The following is a 25446-nucleotide window of genomic DNA, read 5'->3' on the forward strand; positions in this document are numbered from 1 at the left end:
GCTGACACGTCAGCCACCCGAAGGTCACGTCAGCCTCCACCCCTTCTACGACACACACAGTCTCAATGATACAGCTCTGCTCCCCGCTTTCCATTTGTTCCATCCCTCGACAAACAGGCACCAAGTTCTGGAGACACAACGGCAAACAGGACACCCTGGCCCCTCCTCTGCCCCGGCCAGCCTCCCTCCACGCCGAGGGCACCCTCGTGGCTAGAACCACACCCCCGTCCTGCCAAGGCAGCCTTCGAAAAACGTCATGATTCCCTAGGTTTCAGAGCAGGTGGGGGAACGGTGAGGAAACGGAAGTTTTTTAACATAATTTCCCTTTCACTCTGGGTCAGCATCTTGCACTAATTAAAAATAGACCCCGCACAGCACTTGGAGAAATGAAGCCTGGAATACTCAACAATCAGTCAGAAAAAACGGTGAGTCACTTAGAAGCCACAGGCGAAGTTTCATAGTCCGGGGGATCCGGCACACTGCGCTTCATAAAAGGGACCGCGGAGATCTGAAGCGTCGGCCGAGTTCTCCAGAACAAGACGGGAGCAGCATGTTCGCCAAAGGACAACGCCTGCAGTTTAATCCAGGCCCCTGGTCTCCAACCTCGAGGTGCCCCCCGCTCCTCGGCCTCCGACCTCGAGGTGCCCCCTCCCCCGGCCTCTGACCTCGAGGTGCCCCCCGCTTCCCGCTCCCCGGCCTCGAGGTGCCCCCCGCTTCCTGGTCTCCAACCTCGAGGTGCCCTAATCCAGGCCCCCGGCCTCCGACCTCGAGGTGCCCCCTCCCCCAGCCTCCAACCTCGAGGTTCCCCCCGCTTCCCGCTCCCCGGCCTCGAGGTGCCCCCCCGCTTCCTGGTCTCCAACCTCGAGGTGCCCTAATCCAGGCCCCCGGCCTCCGACCTCGAGGTGCCCCCTCCCCCGGCCTCCGACCTCGAGGTGCCCCCCGCTTCCCGCTCCCCGGCCTCGAGGTGCCCCCCCGCTTCCTGGTCTCCAACCTTGAGGTGCCCTAATCCAGGCCCCCGGCCTCCGACCTCGAGGTGCCCTAATCCAGGCCCCCGCTCCCCGACCTCGAGGTGCCCCCCACTCCCCGGCCTCAAGGTGCCCCCCGCCCCGGCCTCCAACCTCGAGGTGCCCCCCGCTCCCTGGCCTCTGACCTCGAGGTGCCCCCTGCTTCCCGGTCTCCGACCTCGAGGTGTCCCCCACTCCCTGGTTTCTGACCTTTAGGTGTCCCCCCAGGACCCGGCAGGGGCCGCCTCACTTCCCTTCGTGTAGTGGTTCTAAAGGCTCCGTGGCCTAGTGAGAGCCAACACCCTGTTCTAAGCATTAATCACTAGATCCTGCAGCTTCATCATAAAAGGAGTGACTCTGGGAAAGAGCCGGAAGTTGAGGCCTGAGGGTGAGGCCCTGATGTCCGGGGGGGGGGCCAGGGTTGGGGTGAGACTTTCTCCCTCAGGCAGCCAAGCACGGAGCCCCAGCCTCCCCCAAGGAGACGCCCTCAAGTTGCTCCAAAGTCTATCCCCTCATACCAGACACAGGGGCACCCAGCTGCCTCCAAGTCCACCCCTCCTTTGGGTTCAGACGGCACCCTGTTGGGCCCCGAGGGCTCCCCAGAGGAGGCAGCAGGGCCCAGGGCTCACAGCGTGGCCCCCGGACCAGACGTCCCAATCCAATCCTCCTTTTCCAGGAGTAACTCCCAGCAAACCATGCCTTCGTTTCTTCACCCATAAAATAGGGACAGGCCTTTAGATGGGTGAGAGGGGCTGAGAGTGTAGTGCTTGTCACAGCCCTTCAGAACAGGGTCTGCATCTGGCAGCTTCCCTCTGCGGAGTCAAGTCTCACGTAAAACTCAATCAACCTACAGACGCATAGGTAGACGCCAGCAGCACGGAATGCAGAGACCGTTTCATCTCTTCCCGCCCTTATTCCAGCCCCAGGGGAATCCCTGCTCCAGGGCCCGAGGCTCCAGGCCACTTCCAGCACCTTCAGAGTAAGGACCCCTCTCCCCACTGAGCCATGAGCAGGGTCCCTTCCCCATAACCAAGAGAACCGCACGCAGAACAGGCTTCTTCCTCCCCTGTCCACCCTAAACTCCAGCCACGCTGGTTGTGGCCCGTTCTCAGCCTTGAGCCTTTCTTCCACACCTCCGTCCACACCAGCAACAGAGCTGACCACCTGGCCGCTCCCCTCTGAGAGCACCCCTCACTCACCGCTCAGAGCCCTCATTCCCAGCCCCCAGCCCATCGGCTGGAGCCCCGCACCCCCAACCACGGAAGGACAGCCAGGCTCATCACTCTGCAGTCCCAGCCTGAGAGGAAGCCCCTGCCCTCTCAAGCTCCATCTAGAAAGGGGACATCCCTGCCAGTGTGGCCCCTGGGATGCAAATACCATGCAACCCAAGCGAGAAACTGTGAACGATTCTGCAACGTTTCAAGTGCTTTCCAAACACCCAGGTACTTTCCCAAGAAGCTCCGAAGAATGCAAAGTCCTCTGCAGATGAACACATAGGCGCCTCATTCTACATCACCCCATCTGCTCTACAATCTTCGGGGGACTCAAGGACAGGGAATCCCCGAAGGGTCCCGCAGACCCGCCCGCCACACAGAACAGGCTCCAGGCTCCGGGAGGACCTGGCGAGCCGAATCCTTGTTTCAAAGGAAGGAGGCAGCGCTGACGCTCTCCCAGCTCTGCAGTTCCGTCTCTCCAGCATTCGGTTCTAGGGTTTGGAAAACACATTTTCTCCAAGTCTGCCCGTAAATCTGCATCTTAAATGTTCTGCGGTCCACAATAAATAATTCACATACGGGGCCGGTTGCATGGGGCACAGCGGGATACGAGGGGAAAAACACAACGCAGTAGCCCAGATTTAATTCGATCAGCCGAAGCGCCCAGAACGCCATTAGGCCACACGGAAAGGAAGGGCGGCATCTTTACACCCGCTCGCTTCACCCCTGTGCAAAATCGTGATGAGGGCGGCTGTGAATCCTGGCACCTTCAGCCCATTTTACACGACACAGGTACAAATAGCTTTATTTTCCCTAATTGTGGAAAATAATGAGATGTCCTTCACCTCCCTCTATCTATGTCCTCTATCCAAAGGTGCTGCTAATTTACAACATTTGGCAGAAAAAAAAAACAATACTGAGGCATTGTTCTTAAGGAAAAAATTTGAGTCGCTTTGAGTTTAATTCTACTGTGCAGAGGAGATGAGCTTCTCCTGGATGATGGCACAGCGACAAAATGAGTTAATTACCATCTCATCGCAAGATGGATCTACTTGTCATAAGAACGGCAGCCATTATTTCACACAAAATAATGACCCAGATAAAAAGGAACGGCTGTAGGTAGTAGCCGCCAGTGACACAGCTTCATCTTGGCCTAAGTGAATGGCAATTAACCAGTGTCTTCACCATCTGTGTGTGTGTGTGTAGGGACCAAGCTATTCATCAAATATTACTGAAAATACACAATTTTTTTTTTTTTTACTATCTTTCTTCCCAGGGAACTCCTGTGGTCTTCCTCCCGTGTGATGACAGACAAATTTTACGCCCATGTGAAATCCTGCCATCGGATGAAACAGCTGTTGAACCCGCAAAGAGCCCCCCTCCCCTCTCCTTGTTGCAGCAGAGGCGGTGTTTTCCCCAGAAATCACGTCCAACAACAGGAAACAGGAGCAGAGGGTGAGGGCCAGTCCCATCATTTTGTCCTGCTCCTCCTGGCTGTCATGGTCACAGACCTAAAAACCAGAGCCGCAGCCGGTACTGACAGCAAGATGGGCAGGATCCTCCCGGGGGAGCCCCCAGCCACAGGCGGGGCAGGGACACACGCCGAGGCCACCGCCACACCTGGGCAATCCAGGCTGGGGCTGGGGGCTGCCCCCCGCTCTGCCGACCGCGACCCCGAACTACATCCCCATTGAGAGAAACAGGGGCGAGAGACTCCAGGGGCTGGGGGCTGCCCCCCGCTCTGCCGACCGTGACCCTGAACTACATCTCCATTGAGAGAAACAGGGGCGAGAGACTCCGGGGGCTGGGGGCTGCCCCCGCTCTGCCGACCGCGACCCCGAACTACATCTCCATTGAGAGAAACAGGGGCGAGAGACTCCGGGACACAGCTGGAGACCAGTTATGGGCCAGAAACCTCAGGCTTCCCGAGGGTGCAGGTCTGCCTAGTCTGCCTGAACCCGGGCATGTTTATTCGAAAAGCCAGGGGTACAGGAAAGGCAGGGGCATGACGGCATGGTGGGCTTCAAAAGTGTATGATTTTCAAAATGTTAAAAACAGAAGCGTATGGAGATTGTCAGACTAACTGGAGTCAGACAGAGAGAAAGACAAATATACGACATCACTCATATGTGGGACCTAAAAAAGATACAGACGAACTTATTCCCAACACAGAAACAGACCCTCAGATACAGAACACAAACTTACGGCTACCAAAAGGGAAAGGCGGGAGAAGGGGAGGGATAAATTAAGACTTTGGGATTACCATATACACACCACTACATATAAAATACATGAACAATAAGGCCCTACTGTGTAGCACAGGGAACTATGCTGAATATTTTGTAATAACCTATAAGGGAAAAGAATCTGGAAAAGAATATATATATATATATATATATATATACATATATATACACACACATACGTATATATATATGTATATATATGTATAACCAAATCACTGGGCTATATACCTGAAACTAACATGACATGGCAAATCAACTATATTTCATTAAAAAAAATAATAAAAAATTTTAAAATGCTAATAACAGAATTCTTATGCAAACACAGAAGGAGCAGGAGTCAACGACTGATCTAACTGAATACTGAACAAACCAGGAGATACTGTTCCCCACACATAGTCAGTTGGGGGGTAAAGAACGGTGGGACAAAAGTAAAAATTAATCCACGAGTAGCCGATGTCTTTCGGGGCATACCAGTCATAACTCTGAGGTTCTATCCTGTTGGACAGACGCCCACCCGCAGGCACTGCAGACACACAGCATCTGGGTGCCCGCCCACCAGGATGCTCAGGAGCTGGTATGGCCACGAGGCAGAGGGTCCGTCCTGCAAGGATCTGCTTGGGTTAAGACAAAAGTGCCAAATCACGTGTTTTTCAAAGAGCCTGTTGGATGGTATGGCCAGAACCTATGCCCCATCTTACCAACTTGCCCTCGAATATTCTAAGCATCTGAGTCCTCATTACAAAACCATTTCTACAATCATTCTTCCCCAGGACTCAGATCGTAGGGAAATTCCACCTCTAGAAGGTCCCCGCCAAGTTTATGAGGACAGGTCATTCACAGCAAATCCAAAGAAGATGGCTCTATTTATACGGACATCTCCCAGAGTTATGAAAGCACACGTGTTCTCAGGCTTATGCACGTGTGAACAAAAACTGCTTTTCCTCCCATTTCTTAAGTAATGATCTGAATTCTAAGCAGAGCAGAAGGAATCTTCCATCGTCCGAGTAAAATTACCCAGATGTCTGACCGAAGAGGTCATCTGATTCCTGGGCTGTGGATCTCGCTTCCCACCACACCTGAGTGATGATTCCCTGGGTGCTTGTAGAGCCTGAACCCTCAACAAGGTGGCAGGGAGGGAGGCAGGGAGTGACCCCCCAGTGAAAAATCCAGAGTTACTGGCTGTGTAGAGGAACCACCCGATCCTTTCACTCTTCTGCAGAACTCTCCACGACTCCTGCCACTTTCACAGCCGAGTCTGGCCCGTCCCCCCACCTCTTGCGGCCCCTTTCTTGCAGGAGGCCCCCGACCTTCCTTTCATTCTGCTCTGTCCCTCACACATGCTGCTTGCGTTGCTGGGAGGGCTCCCGAGGGCTCCCGCCCCGGCTCTCTGCAGCCCCATCAGACCTCATCCTGCTGTCTCGGCCTGACACGCCGCCCTGACCCCACACCACTCTGGGTCCCCGCCACTTCCCTTCTGCTTAGGCTCATCACTTGTGCTCAGAAGAGATCCCCCCCCTTGTGAGGGCGTGAGGGCAGCGACCATGACCATTTTGTTCTCTGTATCCCAGCACATCGTACCATTTCTGGCCCAATGCTGACTGCCTACGATATTTACTAATAAACTCACTAGATGACTGATTCACTAATTCACCAGTCCGCTGGCAAATATATGGGGAAACAAAGGAAACAATGACAGACTTTATTTTCTTGGGCTCCAAAATCACTGCAGATGGTGACTGCAGCCATGAAGTTAAAAGACGCTTGCTCCTAGACAGCGTATTAAAAAGCAGACACATTACTTGGCCAACAAAGGTCCGTCTAGTCAAAGTTACGGTTTTTCCAGTGGTCATGTATGGATGTGAGACCATAAAGAAGGCTGAGTGCCAAAGAATTCATGCTTTTGAACTGTGGTATTGGAGAAGACTCTTGAGAGTCCCTTGGACTGCAAGGAGATCCAACCAGTCCATCCTAAAGGAGATCAGTCCTGGGTGTTCATTGGAAGGACTGATGCTGAAGCTGAAACTCCAATACTTGGGCACCTGATGTGAAGAACTGACTCACTGGAAAAGACCCTGATGCTGGGAAAGGCTGAAGGCAGGAGGAGAAGCGGACGACAGAGGATGAGATGGTTGGATGGCATCACTGACTTGATGGACATGAGTTTGAGCAAGCTCATGTCCATCTCACTGAGGGAGACGGTGATGGACAGGGAAGCCTGGCGTGCTGCAGTCCATGGGGTTGCAGAAAGTCAGACATGACTGAGTGACTGAACAACAATTGACTGATTGTATCTCAAACAAATCCTAATCACCTCAACAGGATGGGGAACTGCCAATTATCTTGGAAACGGGGTAGGGAGGAGAAAGTTAGCATTAAGTGGTGAACTTTACCCCAGTTTGGGCAAGGATATTCGTCCCACCATAAATGTCAGCATACTAAGCTGAGTGCACCCTGCAATTAAGCAGGAAACCTCATATGGCCCAAACAGAAGTTCTAAACCAGACACACTTCTGGGCAGGAAATGAAGCCCCTGCAACAAGGCAGTTTTCCCCGGGATGATCACATGCCAGTGGTTGCTGGCTGGCAGCACGCTCCCAACTCGCTCTAGGAATGGAAGGAGGCTCGCGGCAGTGAAGACCCACAGGGCGAGTGGGAGCTGGGAGCTGGGGGCTCACACCGCCTTGAGTATTTGAAGGGCTTCCTGGCTGTGGGGCTAGCAGGCCTGCCAGCTATTAACGCCATGCCATCCCTAAAAAGACAGGGTCTGGCATCCTGGGATGGGGGGAAGCCACCTTGCTCCAGGGTCAGGGGCAGCCTGAGCAGGAAGACATGGCCCCCGCGAGGCCTCCAGAAGCCCCAGGTTAGAGCAGGCCTGTGGAGCGCAGCCCACCTGCAGTTCCCCCGGGCGAATGCCCAGCCAACCCATCCCACGGTCCATCGACTGCAGCACTGACCTTCTTAATGAACTCTGGGAGGATTTTCTGGTCCGTCAGGTGGTCTAGGGAAGAACAGCAATCCAATTCCAAGATGTAGCCTTCATTGTGAAGATCAGCGTTCTGAGATCTGAAAAGAGAAATACATACACAAATCAAGATTTTGCACAATATATATATATATTTTTTAAAAAATCACTGGGGCATTTCATGAAATCCTACCTTTTTCCCTTAAACAAATCAGCCAAAAGGCAGTTTTGAAAAAATAATTGATGGTAAAAAACTCAAATAATATAGAGGGAGAGGGATCTACATCACAGAGAAACCTCTACGAGGTATCATCAAGGAAAACACATCATTATGGAATGATGGGTTCACAATATGGCTTGTCTGTTAAACAAGCACACACACTCACACACACTCCAGTGATGTTTATTTCCTGTTGTTGGCTTCCATCCACAGGGCACAGAAAAAGAACTAAGACGCAGGGCGAACCAACAACCGCCAATAGGAGTGAGCCCTGGAGGATGGGATGGCCTGTGTGGGAGCCGGGTGTGGACGCCGCTGGTGACCCAAAGGGACTCTGGCTGGATCGCTAATTTTTTCACTTTTTTTTTGGAAGAGAAAATATTCATGTATTACTCAGAAATTTTAAAAGTAATTTGGAAAAGATTTTTTTTTTTTAAACAGTTCAACCCCTCCAGAGGGCAATCTGGCAAAATCTATCAAAGCTAAAAATGCATTAAAGAAAGAATATAAGGTGCGGGCATGTGTGTGTGTAAATCAGGAGTCTGGGATTAACATATACACATCTATATAACAGATGACCAACAAGGACCTGCTGTAGCGCACAGGGAACTCGACTCAATACCTTATAATAATTCACAAAGGAAAAGAATCTGAAAAAGAATATGTATGTATGTATACACATATACACGTGTCTGCCTCTTCGCAACCCCATGGACTGTAGCCCGCCAGGCTCCTCTGTCCACGGGATTTTCCAGGCAAGAATACTGGAGTGGGTTGCCATGCCCTCCTCCAGAAGATCTTCCCGACCCAGGGATTGAACCCGGGTCTCCCACATTGCAGGCGGATCCTCTATGCCTGAGCCACCAGGGAAGCCCATAGTGTGCACACACACACACAGAGGCACACACACGTGCGTAACGGGCTGTGAGGGCACATATAGGCACACACGTGTGTAACGGGCTGTGAGGGTGGCAGTGTGGGCCGTGTGGGCCGCCTCGTCTCTGCCACCGGGGCTGGGCTTGCTCTGTGCGGGGTCCCGGGCGATGCGGCTGGCAGGTCCGTGTGACTTTGCTTTTCTTTTGGGAAACGTCCCCGCTTCGTGTCCTTCCCCAGTTCTCTCGTCCCCAACCCTCTCACTGAGAACACTCTCTGCTCTCCATGGCTCTGACAGGCCTCGGGCCGGCCTCCCTGGGTGCGGCGGCTGTGGGGGGCTGCAGCCAGCGTCCTCACGGAGCGGGCCCTTCTCCGGAAGCCCCCTGTATCCTCAGCGGAAGGGCCCCGAGAAGTCCTCAGCTCAGGACGCCAGGGTGACGCGTGGGGCCACCTCACAGCAAAGAAAAAGGCACTTTGTACACGTATGACACATACATGTAAGGCTGTGTACCACAAATGAGCTTTCCATGTACATGCATGTGTAATAAAGAATATCTATATAGCTGAATCACCTTGCTGTACACCTGAAACCAACATGATGTTGTAAATCAACCACACTTCCATTCAGAAAAACAAAGAGACTCCGAGGCGACTGAAGCAGGCATCTGAGGACGAGAGCGGACGTGAAGGGCTGCCTGCGGCAAACACCGTCAGCCCTGTGGTCAAGACAGAGGCGTGCGTGTGCCCCGCAGACGGTGGGTGCTTCCCTGTCCCCACCACACACGCATGCACGGGACCCACGCTGGACACACCCAGCAGCAGGTGGTCACCAGAGGGAAACCCCGTCACTCCACGCCGTTCCTTGGAGGGACCCCAGGATGACACTCGGGGGCGATAAGAGTCCAGGGAGCCACAGGGTGGTCAGAAACGGAAGCTGACCGGTGGGCCCAGCGGGACATCAGACCACAGGAAGTGGACGGCAGTCACAGGTCCACTGCCTGGGCCCTATCCTCAGGGGAAGCAGGGCTGGGAGACCAGAGCCAGGCTCCCTAGGGCTCACGCCGCGTGTACAGTGACTCTCCAAGGCCAAGGGCAGGGCAGGGCCCTCCTCGCCCACCCAGGAGGGTCCCTACTGCGGAGGGGCTGTAGCCACCCTGTGAGACCCGGGGTACCCCGGACAGGCAGCTCCACGCTGAACTCTCAAGACACGCATATCCCACAAGAAAACAATTTCTGCATGCCTATTTGCTATAATACTTTAAGACGTATTTCTAGGAGTCTTATATGTCATTCAAAGCGATTTATGCTGCCATGAACAATTAAACTCAGGACTTCCCTGGTGGCTCAGTGGTAACAACTCTGCCTGCCAATGCAGGAGACACGGGATCGATCCCTAGTCCGGGAAGATCTCACATGCTTCAGACCAACTCAGCTCGTGAGCCACAACTACTGAGTCCATGCGCCTGAGCCCGGGAGCCTCAAGTCCTGAGCCCACGTGTGGCAGCTACTGAAGTCCGCAAGCCCTAGGACCCACGTTGCACAAGAGGAGCCCCTGCGAGCAGAAGCCCTTGCACCACGCCTGGAGAGAAGCCCCACCCTCCACAGCCAGAGAAACGCCACCCAAGAAAAGCCCATGCAGCGATGAAGACCCAGCACAGCCACAGACAGATAAACAAATGATTTTAAAAATAAAGCTAAAATTAAAAAATAATAAATTCAAAAGTGGAAAAATTAAAGAGGATTTGGATTTCCCCAGGTGTGCAACCATGGCTGGGTAAGCAAGTGTCAATAACTTATTTTGATTTTAATTTCCCCGCTAACAAATCCTTTTGGAAAAATCAAAGAGGATTTGGATTTCCCCAGGTGTCCAACCGTGACTGGGTAAGCAAGTGTCAATAATTTATTTTGATTTTAATTTTCCCGCTAACAAATCCTTTCGGGGGAGAGACCGAGATTTGTAGTTTTAAAATGTAAAAGAATCAACCGATTCCAGACTGGCTAAGCTGGAATAAACTAATTATGAAAGAATCAACCAATTCTGAACCCCCACCCTTCTCACCTTAAAACTTCATCAGAGGTTAGACTCATGTTCCTTTTTTCCCCCATGTTCTTTTTCCCAGGGTTATTCTCACCCTGCTCTGAACGAAAGACATGCTAAGAGGAACTGAAGCAGAAGATTCCAGACTTTTAAAAGAGAAGATTTAGTCAACACACTGTCATGTGCATCATGTGGGGTCTCAGACAAGACAGGAATAGGAGGAGGAAAGTCCTAGGAGGGGAGATCCCAGTCGCTGTCACACGGGGACCTCAGCCTGTACAAGATTATTCACAGATACCACTGACATTTTAAATGACTAGGGTGAAAAATAGTGATCACTGCACATAAGTCAAATGGACATTTCTCCAAAGATGACATCCATATGGCCAACAGGTACACGAAAACATACTCACCATCACTAGTTACTAGAGAAGTGCAAATCAAAACTACAGTGAGATACCACCTCACACCTGTCAGAATGGCCATCACAATAAATGCTGGAGAGAGTGTGGAGAAAAGGGAACCTTCTCACACTGTTGGTGGGAATGTAAGTTGGTACAGCCACTATGGAGAAAAGCACGGAGGTTCCTTGAAGTTGGGACTGAAATTTGCTCAGTTGAGTCCAGCTCTTTTGACCCCATGAACTATGTAGTCCATGGAATTCTCCAGGCCAGAATACTGGAGTGGGTGGCCCTTCCCTTCTCCAGGGGATCTTCCCAACCCAGGGATCACACCCAGGTCTCCCGCATTACAGGCAGATTCTTTACCAGCTTAGCCACCAGGGAAGCCCAGAGGTTCCTCAAAAAGTTAAAAATACAACTATCATATGATTCTGCAATCCCACTTCTGGGCATGTATCTGGAGAGAAATATAATTTGAAAAGATATATGCACCCCAATGTTCATTGAAGCACTATTTGCAATAGATAAGACAGGGCCATGCTGTGCTGAGTCGCTCAGTCATGTCTGACTCTTTTTGACCCCATGGACTGTAGCCCACCAGCCTCCTCTGTCCATGGGATTCTCCAGGCAAGAAGACTGGAGTGGGTTGCCATGCTCTCCTCCAGGGGATCTTCCTGACCCAGGGATCGAAACCAGGTCTCCTGCATTGCAGGCGGATTCTTTACCAGCTGAGCTACCAGGGAAGCCCGACAAGACATGGGAGCAACCTAAACTCCAGATGAACAGATAAAGAAGATGTGGTGTGTGTGTGTGTGCATACACACACATAAATATATACACACACACACACACAATGGAATATTAGTCAGCTACAAAAAGAATGATATAACGCCATTAGCAGCAACATAGACTGACATAGGGATTATCATATTTGGTAAAGTAAATTAGACAAATACTGTTAATAGCACTCATGTGTGAAATACTCAAAAATCACACAGATGATCTTCTTTACAAAACAGAAACAGCCTCACAAACATGGAGCTATAGGTACCAAAGGGGGAAAGCAAGGGATAGAATGAGGAGGGATAAACTAGGAGTTTGTAATTAACAGATACATACCACTATGTATAAAATGTAAATAGTCAATATTTTGTTCTAATCTACAAGGGAAAAAAGGATCCAAGGAAATAACTAAATCACTTTGGTGCACACCTGGAATCAACACAACATTGTAAATCAACTACAATAAAAAAGACTCTGTCAGTAAGAAAGCAAAAAAACAAGAAAGTCAACATTGTTTCCAGTTTGTAGAACACCCACAGAATGAAAGAAGGGAAGCTGGGTCTCTCTTTCAGCAGCTCAGGGCCCAGTCCCAGAGGATATTCATTGGTACAGGATCTACTAGCTACCAGCTTTTGTTCTGGAACAAGACGTACCCTGAGGAGGAAGGCAGCTCTGGTTCATTTCATCAGAGCATTCACTCAGTTACATCTGAACTGAAAGAAGCACAGAAGGTGGACAAAAGTCGGCTCCGTTACAGATATTCTAGAAGAAAGATGAAAACTCCCACCTTGGTCTTTGGTCACTTGAAAGCAAACCCATGCATTTTAGAGGCATAGAGGAGTAGCTAAGAGGCCTCCCCAACCTTTAGTAAAGGGTCAGAATGGCGAGGTGTGGCTGCAGGGCAGGGCAGGTGGCAGGGCCCTTGAGGGCTCCGAGGACCGATGCTGGCCACCCAGCCCTCAGGTCCCACTCGGTGAGGTGCCGGCCCGAGACGGGTGTGTGCTCAGTCGTGCCCGACTCTGCGACCCCATGGACCGTAGCCCGCCAGGCTCCTCTGTCCACAGAATTCTCCAGGCCAAAATACTGCAGTGGGTTGCCATTCCCACCTTCAGGGGATCTTCCCAACCCAGGGATCAAACCCGCATCTCTTGGGTCTCCTGCATTGGCAGGTGGACTCTTTCCTGCTGTGCCACCTGGGAAGCCCGGTGGGTAGCCGAGTCCCCCTCCTTGCCACCACTCCTATGAAAAACAGCATCAGATCCACAAAAGCATGACGTTTGCCTACAGAGCTATCAGTGGACACTTCTGGGCTCCCTCTGGGGGTCAGGCGGGAGGGGGGCAGTAACCTGGCTGCTCAGGTGAATGTGCCCTAAGGTGACCTCAGTGACCCCCTTCTGGCGTTCATGCCTTCCTACAATCCTTCCCTGAAAGGGGGCAGGACCTGCGGCTTGCTTCTAATAAACAGAGCCAGGCAAAGGGACGGGAGTTCCCTCCCGTGATGACATGACAGTGTACGAATCCATCTTAGCGGAGGTGAGCCACACACTGCCCGTGCTGGCTGCCGGGCAGTGAGAGCGCCGTGTGGGCAACCTGGACAACGGCCAGCATGAAACAGGGATCTCAGGCCTAGGAGATGGAATTCTGCCCACCACCAAAGGGAGCCTGGCCGCAGAGCTGTCCCCAGCCAAGCCCCTGATGAGACCACAGCCCCAGCCCACACCTCTGCTGCAGCCCCGCAAGGCCCGCAGCCAAGAACCCGGAACAGCTGCAGAAACTGAGGTCATCAACGCGTGTTGTCTGAGCCACTAAGCTGGCGGTGACATATCACAGAGCAGAGAAAACTCACAGTGGCTGAGCAGGAAGACACGGACAGCAGCTTCATGCTCAGACCAGGCCTCCTACTGGGGGCCAAGTCTAGGCCCCAAGACCCAGCCAGACACCTGAGAACAGCCTCTGCCAGGTGATGAGGGTTTCAAGTCCTGGAGGACAAGGACCACCCCAGCATCAAGAAGCAGACATGCCCTAGAATTGGGTCCAGGAATCATGGGCTGGCCCCCAAGGGACCACAGCATGGCGGAGGAGGTGTCCTGCAGTCAGCTGAGTTGCTAAGAATCCTGAAGACACTTCACTGGCTGAGCAGCATCTGCCACCCTCCTATGGGGCAGGGGAACTCCACCTACATTTCCCCAAAGGCCATGTCCTTGTGTTGTCCTGGAAAAGGCTATTGGAAACCACCAAACTTCCCCCTAGACTGACGCCCCGATTCAGGCTTCCACTTCCCGAAGGGACAGAAAGATCTGGGTCTAACCAGTAAGAAAAAGAGGGACATAGACTGCATTTCTGGAGATACAGGGTCAACTACCAGCCAAAGCTTCTCTTGTGGAGAAGGCACTGGCAACCCACTCCAGTGTTCTTGCCTGGAGAATCCCAGGGATGGGGGAGCCTGGTGGGCTGCCGTCTATGGGGTCGCACAGAGTCGGACATGACTGAAGTGACTTAGCAGCAGCAAAGCCTCTCTTGAGCTTCCCTTGTGGCTCAGCTGGTAAAGAATCTGCCTGCAATGCTGGAGACCTGAGTTCGATCCCTGGGTTTGGAAGATCCTCTGGAGAAGGGAAAGGCTACCCAGTCCAGTATTCTGGAGGATCCCATGGACCCTATAGTCCATGGGGTTGCAAACAGTCGGACATGACTGAGCGACTTTCACTTCACTTCACTTCAAAGCATCTCTTATCTGAAAATTACCACCAAATACACTGAGATTAAATGCAGACAGAGAAGAGCATTGCTAACAAAGAAATACACTTCTCCACCTCCCTCCACTCCTCCCCTCCACAATTTCCTCTAGGTTTATTAGAGGCTACAGGACCTAAAGCTAAGTAGAGATGGACCATTTCCCAGAGGTGGGCCTTTGGACAGTTGATTTACATGTTTTATGGTTCAGTTTCTATCACTGTTCAACAAGTCGCCATCTCTTGGCATCCTTGTAAAGACTAAATAAGACAAAAATACGTACAGCCCTGAGAACAAGGCATGGCAAGAAGTCTGGACTCATCAGAGATGAGCAGCTGCTAATCTATTTGTATCATCTGTTAGTGCATCCCTGGCCTTTATCATGGTTCCTAATTACTCATTCATACAACAAATACCAACCACACTACTACCGTGTGGCAGACACTTTTCTTTAGCACAGATCAGCAGACAAGGGAGACAGAATCTCTGCCCTCACTGAGCTCACAGTCGGGTGGAAGGGGACAGGCAGTTAATAAGAAATACACACAATCACTTACAGTACCTCCCACAGCAGCAGGCACTAAAGGAAAAAGAAACAGCAAGGTAAGGAGAATCGGGGCGGGGGGCGTATGCAGTTTCTATGAGGGGCTCAGGGCAGTCTCCTTGAGATGGCAACACTTGGGTAAAGGTCTATGGGAGGCGAGGCAGTTGCCTGTGCTGACAGCCGGGAAACAAGCTTCCAGGCAGAGGACCAGCCGGTGCAAAGGCCCTGGGGTGAGACGGTACGAAAAGGCCTTGCGGCTGCAGCTCAGCAAACAAGGGACAGAGGAGGAAGAGACAAGATCAGACAGCCAGTGAGGAGCCAGAGAGCACAACCTCACAGGCCACAGTGACGGCAGCGGCGTTTACTCAGAACCACAGGGGAAGTCCTTGGAGGATGTTGAACAGAGAAGTGATATGATCTGATTGATTGTAAAAGGATCCTTCTGGGGACTCCCCCACGGGTCCAGAGACTAAGGCCCCCTGCTCCCCATGCAGGGGGCCTGGGTTTCAGCCCTGGTTAAGGAACTAGAGCTCATAGGCCACAACTAAGAGTTTGCGTGCTGCAACTAAATATTCCGAGTGCCTTACCTAGGACCCGGCTCAGCCAAACAAATAAATGAATAAAAATAAACATTATAAGAAAGGATCCATCTGGCTTCAGGGCGCAGCTAAGAGACTAACCCAGGGGTCCAGGCGGGAGGTGATGGTGGCCCAAAGTGGACTGGTAGCAGTGTAACAATGGTGGGAAGTGCTGGATTCTGGATATATTTTCAAGGTGGAATCTTCAAGACTTCCTTATGAACAGCTTGTGTGAAAGAAAGCAAGCACATGAGGATGACTCCAAGGGTTTCTGCCCCAGCATCAGAGAATGGATGATGCTGCCAGCACTATGATGAGCAAGGAAGGCTGTGGGGGCAGCGTCCCGGGGAGAATTTGGTTTGCCGTGTCCTGAACTTGACGCATCCAGCAGACAGCCAAGCAGAGATGTCTAGTAGAGAACAGAACTCATGTTCGAGTCTGGACTTGAAGAGACAGGGCTAGGGAGGTCAATTTGCGAGTTAGCAACTTCCAGATGGTAGTCAAAGCACAAGACTGGATGAGATCTTAATTAAGAGAGAGAGAAGAGTCAGGACTGAGCCTGGGGACCCTCCACCCTGAAGAATTTGGGAAGGGAAGACGAGAAAGCAGCCAAGGAGACAAAGAAAGAGCAACCACAGAGGAAGGAAGAAAGCCAAGAGAATGTCCTGCACGGGATCAAATCAAGGAGGCAGGTCTAGGGGAGCGTAGGAGCCGCCTGCTTCATGGCTTCAGTAATATTTACAACAGCCTCTTCAATCGACTTATCCTCTTGAAAACCCAAGAGAGAAACTAGATTTGATACACCCTATGGAAAAAAGGCTTTGCAAAGAAATCTGTTCACATTTAATATATGACTATCCTGTTAAATGGGCTGATGGTAAAATTAATCTAAGATGTGGGTTCCAAATATCTTGGCTTCTTGAAAAAAAACCATCCTTGTGCTGTTGGGTCGTTTCTCAGAACCAGCCTGGAGGGAACATTAACTAAACAGGGCCTCTGATCCATCTCGTGTGCTGGGGCCCCAACTAAACACGCTGCAGAGTTGGGAGGGGTTATTTCCAGCCCCCCCAAAGGGAGTTTCTGAAAGGAAGAGGGAGCACAAGCCTGCAGAGCACACAGGGCTTCCCTGGCGGCTCAGATGGGCAAGAATCTGCCCGAAACGCAGGAGCCCAGGTTTGATTCCCAGGTTGGGAAGATCCCCTGCAGGAGAAAATGGCAAACTGCTCCCGTATTCTTGCCTGGAAAATGCCAGGGACAGAGGAGCCTGGTGGGCTACAGTCCATGGGGTCACAGATAGACACAGCGGAGTGCGTGTGCACACACACACACACACACAGCACAGTCGTAAGGTCCTGAAAGCCAAGAATGAGGAAGACAAGATGAGCTCAGATTCTCAGAGCAGAGCAACACAGCACCCACAAGGCATATACCCGGAGCACTCCCAGCCACTCAGGACGCTGGAGACGCAGCTAACACTTCACGGTCCAGCTTAGGTTTTGTTTTTTAAATCATTAACATAACAACTAAATTCTGTGGTATCCTGCACAGGGTCCCATAACCAGAAAACGACATTAACAGAAAAACTGATGAAATCCAAATAAAATCCACAATTTAGTTACTTGCAACGTACCGATGTCAATTTCTTAGTTTTGACAAATATACCACAGTAATGTAAGATATTAATGATGGTGGAAACTCAGTGAAGGATACAAGGGAATTTTCTTTAATTTCTTTGAAGCTTCTCTGTTAAGCCTAAAATTATTCCAAATAATAATTTACTTTTTTTCCAAAAAGAAAGCAAGCCATCAGATACTGTGGGGGTGAGGACACTTGTTTGTTTTGATTCTGTAATGTTTACTCTTAAAGTCAGTGTTTCTTGTCCTAAATTGCACTGACCATCCTTTTCATATAAGAAGCGCCTCGAGGGACTTCCGTGATGTTAAATGGCTTAGACTCTCTGCTCCCAACATCAGGGCCCAGGTTCGATCCCTGGTCAGGGAACGAGACCCCACACGCCGCAACTAAGAGAACCTGCATGCCGCAAGTGAGACCCAGCGCAGCCAAAGAAACACATAAATTTTTTTAAGACGCTCCTCAAATCACAAGAAGACAGTGAGTGAAATAACTGGGTATGACGGAAAAAAAGAATAATCTTCTTTGATGTGCTCCAACTTTAGACACTGGAGCAAGTCAACAAGCAAACCCTGGGCTCAGTGACTCGGACCGGGTGCATTTTCCACCCCGGCCGCACTCGACCTCGGCCTCACCTGTGAGCTCCCACAGATTTTGGGTTACTTGGTGTGAGGAACAGCCTGGGCCACGGGGCTCTGGAAACACCCTGGTGATTCTGACGGGCAGCCAGCGTGGGGACTGACGGCCTGTGTTCCAGCGGCCCCTTTCCTGGAGGTTTTCCTTGGCAATAACACAGAAAGAGGGACCTGGGGAGAGCAGCCGCGTCCACTCCAGTCTCCTCAGAAGACCAAGCTCCCAGAAAAAGGACCCGACCTTGAGGAAACATAAGAACGGTCTATCTGTGCCTCTTTCCATCAGAAACACTCAAAAATACTTCCCACTCGTTGCTGTCCTCACTCTATTTTTTATTGTGGCAAAACACACGTGACACTGACCATTTCAGCCATTTCTGAGCATGTGTCAGTACTCAGTACTCACTGACCATCTCAGCCATCTCTGAGCATACACTCAGTACTCAGTACTCACTGACCATCTCAGCCATCTCTGAGCATACACTCAGTACTCAGTACTCACTGACCATCTCAGCCATCTCTGAGCATGTGTCAGTACTCAGTACTCACTGACCATCTCAGCCATCTCTGAGCATACACTCAGTACTCAGTACTCACTGACCATCTCAGCCATCTCTGAGCATACACTCAGTACTCAGTACTCACTGACCATCTCAGCCATCTCTGAGCATGTGTCAGTACTCAGTACTCACTGACCATCTCAGCCATCTCTGAGCATGTGTCAGTACTCAGTACTCACTGACCATCTCAGCCATCTCTGAGCATACACTCAGTACTCAGTACTCACTGACCATCTCAGCCATCTCTGAGCATGTGTCAGTACTCAGTACTCACTGACCATCTCAGCCATCTCTGAGCATACACTCAGTACTCAGTACTCACTGACCATCTCAGCCATCTCTGAGCATGTGTCAGTACTCAGTACTCACTGACCATCTCAGCCATCTCTGAGCATACACTCAGTACTCAGTACTCACTGACCATCTCAGCCATCTCTGAGCATGTGTCAGTACTCAGTACTCACTGACCACCTCAGCCATCTCTGAGCATACACTCAGTACTCAGTACTCACTGACCACCTCAGCCATCTCTGAGCATACACTCAGTACTCAGTACTCACTGACCATCTCAGCCATCTCTGAGCATGTGTCAGTACTCAGTACTCACTGACCATCTCAGCCATCTCTGAGCATACACTCAGTACTCAGTACTCACTGACCATCTCAGCCATCTCTGAGCATGTGTCAGTACTCAGTACTCACTGACCATCTCAGCCATCTCTGAGCATACACTCAGTACTCAGTACTCACTGACCATCTCAGCCATCTCTGAGCATACACTCAGTACTCAGTACTCACTGACCATCTCAGCCATCTCTGAGCATACACTCAGTACTCAGTACTCACTGACCATCTCAGCCATCTCTGAGCATACACTCAGTACTCAGTACTCACTGACCATCTCAGCCATCTCTGAGCATACACTCAGTACTCAGTACTCACTGACCATCTCAGCCATCTCTGAGCATACACTCAGTACTCAGTACTCACTGACCATCTCAGCCATCTCTGAGCATACACTCAGTACTCAGTACTCACTGACCATCTCAGCCATCTCTGAGCATACACTCAGTACTCAGTACTCACTGACCATCTCAGCCATCTCTGAGCATACACTCAGTACTCAGTACTCACTGACCATCTCAGCCATCTCTGAGCATATACTCAGTACTCAGTACTCACTGACCATCTCAGCCATCTCTGAGCATGTGTCAGTACTCAGTACTCACTGACCATCTCAGCCATCTCTGAGCACACACTCAGTGTCACTCAGTACTCACTGACCATCTCAGCCATCTCTGAGCACACACTCAGTGTCACTCAGTACGCTCACAGTGTTGTGCAGCTGTCATCACAATCATTTCCAGAACTTTCTCATCACCCCATACTGTATGGGACTTGGGCCAAAACTGAATATGGCCATGTTAGAAAATCCGGATTAATGCTAGTCAAACAAACACATGAAACCAGATTCAGACGCTGACTGTGTGTGCACAGACCTTTCCTAAAGGTAAGGCAGGGTGTCTACATGCCGATGAAGCCCCTCAGAGGTCAACACAGTAGGGCTGTTTAAAACCATGTAACAGATCACTTACTCCGTGTTATGCTGCCTCATCACTCAGACACAGACTCACATCACCACCATCACAACTGCCAAGGGTTATGTGGCCGTTCCCCAGGGAAGGTGAGAAGGTCAAACCAAGGGGAGCGACCTCAAAGGGGCCCACGAACGGTGAGTGAAAGAGGGTATTTTTTTTGACCAAAGTACATAATCTAATCGCTTTGTTCTCACATAAAAGACAGAGAATTGGTCTTCATGTCCACCAAGAAACATGCTCTGTCCTATCTTTCGGCAAACACAGGGTCCGGTCTGGCTCCCTTCCATGTTACCATTTCTGAGAGCAATGTGGCTGCAGAGAAACCTGACCAGCCGGGAAAAGCCCCAGTGCCCGGGTGCGGTCAGTGGCCAGGCCGAGCCACCACGGTCACGCTGAGGAGCCGGCCAGAATGGCAGAAAAGCATGGTGAGACGGCAGGTCGAGCCAAGTCATCTCTCGAAACTCCAGGCCAGCACTGCCAGACCTTCTAATTCTTTTAAGGAGGTTACTACGTTGTGTTTTTATGTTGGCCACAAACATCAAATTTTGGCTCTAAGCAATGTTTATGAGTAGCATGTAAGCCAACGTCTTTGGGAGTGACTCTTACCTCTTGGGTCACTAAGCCCTGGCCCCTGGGATCCATACACAGGGCCCGGCCGTGAGTCACGGAGGCTGGAGGCCAGGCAAGAGATAACAGCGAACAGACTGTCTCACGGGCTCAGCATCAGGACCGCTGACCCAGAAACCTGAGCCCGGCATGTCACCCCGGGAGATGACTCAGCCGATTCTTCCCCGCTCCGTTCCTCATGACTGGGATCAGGACATGACACCGACTTGCCTGATCCCACGGTGGCTGGGACAGAACCTTTTTCTAAGCCATTAAAAGGACGTGCTTGCAAGCAGTGATTGCAAGACTTCTGAGTGCTTTAAACATTCAACATTATCACGGGCAAAAGGGTTAATCCTCAAATTATTCCGATGAAATGCCAAGCAGTAAGTTGAATACCTATTTTGGTCTCATGGACAGATCTGAAATCAGGCCACTAAAAAGCAGATGCCTGTCAAAAAACTACTATAAACTATCCGCTTCAACAATAAACACGTTAATAAAATCTATCATACACACGTCTTTTAAATAATAAACATGTAATAGATCTCACTTCAACTCATTAATCCCTTAGACAGCTTCCAAGACCATGAGTTGAAGCAACATCTTCTTTTTCCCAGGACACAAAGCACAGTCTGAACTTGAGTTATGGAAAGAAATGAGGGAGAATGTGCAGTTCATCAACAGGGCTACTTCTGCCTCATTTAGGAACAGTCAGAAAGAAATGGTGACAAACACAAACTCAGATCCCTAGGCACTTCTCCAACGAAGAAAAAAATCGCTAAATGTCAGTTGACAGAAACAAATTCTCTATCTCTGGGAACAGGAAGGAATTTTAAGCTATTTCCCTCAAGGCAATGCCAGGTTCAAGTAAAATGATCAGAATGGTGTTGTGTGTGTGTGTGTGTGTGTGTGTGTGTGTGTGCGTGTGCGTGCGTGTGTGTGTGTGTGTAAGGAGTAATAGGGAGGAAAATGAACTACAGATCTGAAAAAGATCTATGAGTGAAAGAAAAGGAAAGCTTCTTCTAGCTTCACGAGCTTATGTAAAACTAATGACAATAAAGACATCCACTCATTTATTGTCTCTCTCTCCATCATCTGCTTGACCACTGACCACACGTAGGGCTGGAGTTAGAGCCACTCTCAGGAAACTTACAGCCCAGCATTTCATTTAGTGAAATGTCAGACAGGGAAAGACAAATACTGCACGTTGTCATTTAAATGTGGAATCTAAAAAACAAAACTAATTAGTAAACATGACAAAGTGGACACAGACTCGGAGAACAAACCAGTGGTTAACAGTGGGGAAGGGGGGACGGGGAGGGCGATTTAGGGGCAGGGGTTTCAGAGACAAATCACTGCGTGAAATAAGCTGCAAGAATAAACTGTATAACATGGGGAATACAGCCAACATTTTACAATGACTACAAATGGAGTGTAATCTTTAAAAATTGTGAGTCACTATATTGTACACTGGAACTTACATAATTTTGTAAATCAATCACACTTCAACAATTAAAAAAAGAAACTTAGCATCTGCAGGCATCTATCTATCCAATACTGCTATTTATTCTAACCATGGAGAAAAGTGAAGTCACTCAGTCCTATCTGACTCTTTGTGACCCCATGGACTGTAGCCTACCAGGCTTCTCTGTCCATGGGGTTTTCCAGAAAAGAGTACTGGAGTGGGCTGCCATTTCCTACTCCAACCACAGAGAAGAGCTATGAAAGTTCAGTTACTTCTAGAGTCAGGGATCAGGGAAAGTTTTAAAACATCAGGAGCATGTCAGCTGATTCTTTGAAGCTGTGTGAACATCAGTTGTGGGACCATGGGTAAAACGACATTTCAGGCACTGAGAACGGAAGTTAATAAGGATCCAGATGAAAAAAAAGCATGTTACATGATGGAAATAATAAATAGGTCAATCTGGTAAAAGATACATGAAGGCAAGGTTTGCTTATTATAATTCAGCTGGATCAGTAAACACAAGCCTGGCAAATGAATGGGTGAATTTGCTGTTGGAGTGGATCCGAGATGTAGTGCTGGCTGGAGCAGAAAGGGAGAAATGCAGATGGAAAGAACTGGAGGGGGTTGCAACAGGACAGGCCTGGCCTTCATTTTGAGGTAAAGAGGAGTCATGAATGGTCTTAGATAAAAGAAGACAGGAAAGTACAGATTCTAAGAAGATTAAGCAAGCATCATTGGGTATGATGGAGGAGGAGGTGAAAGAATATTTTAGGAGAGCAGAAATGAGAGGGAAGATTTTTTGCAGAAGGAGTGGCTGGATGGGAGAGAAATTCGAGGTGTTTCTTATCTCTGCAGCTGGTGGTGGCTGGGGTCGGGGGAGAGGAATAGACTTGCCGCTCCGCAAAGATGCTCTCGGTTCAACAGGGAAAAGAGTACTGACAATCCCATGAACTCCTCTTTGCAAAATGAGCCAAATCTATAAAAAAATAAATGAGGCTGCTGGAGCCCACAGTTTGCTCTTGAGAAATGCCGGCCGGGGCTTCCCTGCCATCCAGCGCTTGAGACCGTGGGCTTCCACCGGGGTGGGTGCCAGTCCCATCCCTGTTAGGGGAGCCACGGTTCTGCCTGACGCAGGCTGAGAAGGGGGGGGGGGTCAGGAAACATGTAAGTGAATAAATAAATTTAAACCTGCTTTATTTAAAAACAAGAAATGCTTGAGGAAGAAAAAGCCAAGTGAACAAATCCAAGTGAATTTTTCAATAAAGCACCTAATTATGCAGCTTATCAGGGGAGTGTTAAAGTAGGAAGTAGAAGGAAAAGAAAGAACTCCTCAGGGGGTCACTGCCCTGTCTTCTCCCTTCTTTTTTCACAAACAGACATGCACCCCACCTGCAGATAAGGGTTTGGTATCCCCAGGAACATTCCCGAAAGGATGGGGGGAGCGGTGCAAATGGGACCCTAACCACACACTCTCCCAGGGAGCTGTGCGCTGCCAGGGGGTGCAAGGCATCATGGGTGCCTGGCCAGCCACGCTTGCTATTTATTCTACAGAAGCCTTGCCACATCCTGCCTCGCTCTGCATGTTCTCTGGTTGATAAGCCATCCGCGAGTGCATGACGACATAAGGAGTCCACCTTCACCGTTAAAGGCAAGTAAAGAAGCTAACAAACAAGCTTTACCCCAGTGGTCCCTGTATAATGCTGCTGTGAAAGAAATTCAATTTCCAGCGCAGTGGACTACAGCTAAGAGAGCCCACACCGCACGAAATGGGACTTGGGGCAGAGTCCTGCTTTCTCATGAACTCTGCAAGGCTCCTCCCTGGCTTTGGAAGATATGGAAATGATGAGCAGTAGTACTGATGCATCAATATTATTTTTATAACGCATATCTATTATTTGACATAACACTGAAAAAAGGCAGGTCTGCTCGGCAGGTACTTACTGGCTCAGAAAAGTCACAATATCTGCAAACAAAAATAACAGACGCAGCTGCACACATGAATGCCCTTCCTAAGACTCTCACAGGCCACGTCCAGCGAAGCAACAGGAAGTCTCTTTTTCAGTTACAGATAATGCACACGTCCCACTTCAAGTTTGCTCACGGTTTCCTTCTTTTCTGGGTCTTCCTGCTGGCACCCTTTAACCTGCTGAGTTACACAATGCACAGGGTCCATCTCTGAGCTACCAGTAGCCGCAAACCACATGCTGCTACTGAGCACCTAAAATGTGGCCAGTGCCACTGAGCAAATGAGCGCTTAATTTATTTTAGTTGATATACGTGGCTGTGCGTGCGTGCACGTGTGGGTGCTAGTGGCTCCCTAAGGGAAAAGCACAGCTTAGCGCCTTTCTCAGACTTTGATGTGCATATAGACCCCTGGGAGCCTGTTAAAATGCAGATTCGGAGTCAGGCACTCTGGGTCTGGGCTGGAATCCGCATTTCTAAGGAGCTCCCAGGAGACACTGTGCATGGAGCACCACGCAGACTCAAAACTGCTTCAGGAACCACTGGTGTGACCTGGAAGCTTCACAAATCGGTGGTCTCCAAAGCTTTTCAATCACACAATCCATCAGTAACAGTCTCCTGAGTAGTACAGTACCAGCATCTTACATATGTTAGAAAACAATGCACACGGCACAAAACAGTTAGAAGGTGAGAAACAGGTGAAATGAGCAGTGTTTCAAAAGCATAATCACAATACATGTGAAGTCACTCAGTCGCGTCCGATTCTTTGTGACCCCACGGCTCCTCTGTCCACGGAATCTTCCAGGCCAGAATACTGGAGTGAGTTGCCATTTCCTTCTCCAGGGGATCTGCCCACCCAGGGACCAAACCCAGGTCTCCTGCATTGCAGGCAGATCCTTTACTGTTTGAGCCCACCAGGGAATCCTATAATCACAATAGGTTACTATTTATTAATAATTAATATCCCAAGGCATAATATACACTAGAAATGAGATTCACTGTTAACAATAGTGGAAGTAAATCCACATTGCAAAATGTCATCTTGAGGTTAAAATTTCTTTGGTCACCTTCTGTCAGATTGAAATAGGCAGGCATCAGCTTTTCTTATGTCACTAAGCAAGCTCCTGCACACAGTGGAGAGGAGGGTCAACGTGGCCATTCCGTGTGTCTCTGTGTGTGTGCACAATAGAGAATTTCACACTTACATTACTGGTATTCTGTATTCTCCTCAATCTGCCATCACTTAACAGGAATTTTCTAACCATGTGTATATGTCATGAGCAGAGAAGGCAATGGCAACCCACTCCAGTACTCTTGCCTGGAATATGTCATGAGAACTAACTTAGTTAAAACTACAAAAAATAATCCAGAAATCCACTTTTCTGGGTTCTCAAT

The 25446-nt window shown here is 49.9% G+C and overlaps 1 protein-coding gene across 3 annotated transcripts in view; it reads right to left on the reverse strand.

Annotated features, from left to right (window-relative positions):
- The window catches only part of RFTN1 (raftlin, lipid raft linker 1), a 219685-nt gene that overhangs the window by 90397 nt on the left and 103842 nt on the right, over positions 1 to 25446 (reverse strand). For all 3 annotated transcript variants that reach the window (XM_081573281.1, XM_081573282.1, XM_081573283.1), the window contains one exon: positions 7419 to 7527. In XM_081573281.1, coding sequence (XP_081429407.1) covers positions 7419 to 7527 — 109 coding nt within the window. The remainder of the gene's footprint in view (positions 1 to 7418; positions 7528 to 25446) is intronic.

Source organism: Giraffa tippelskirchi, chromosome 2, assembly GCF_054371585.1.
Source record: "Giraffa tippelskirchi isolate mGirTip1 chromosome 2, T2T-mGirTip1v1.2.pri, whole genome shotgun sequence".
NCBI classification, from domain to species: Eukaryota; Metazoa; Chordata; class Mammalia; order Artiodactyla; family Giraffidae; genus Giraffa; species Giraffa tippelskirchi.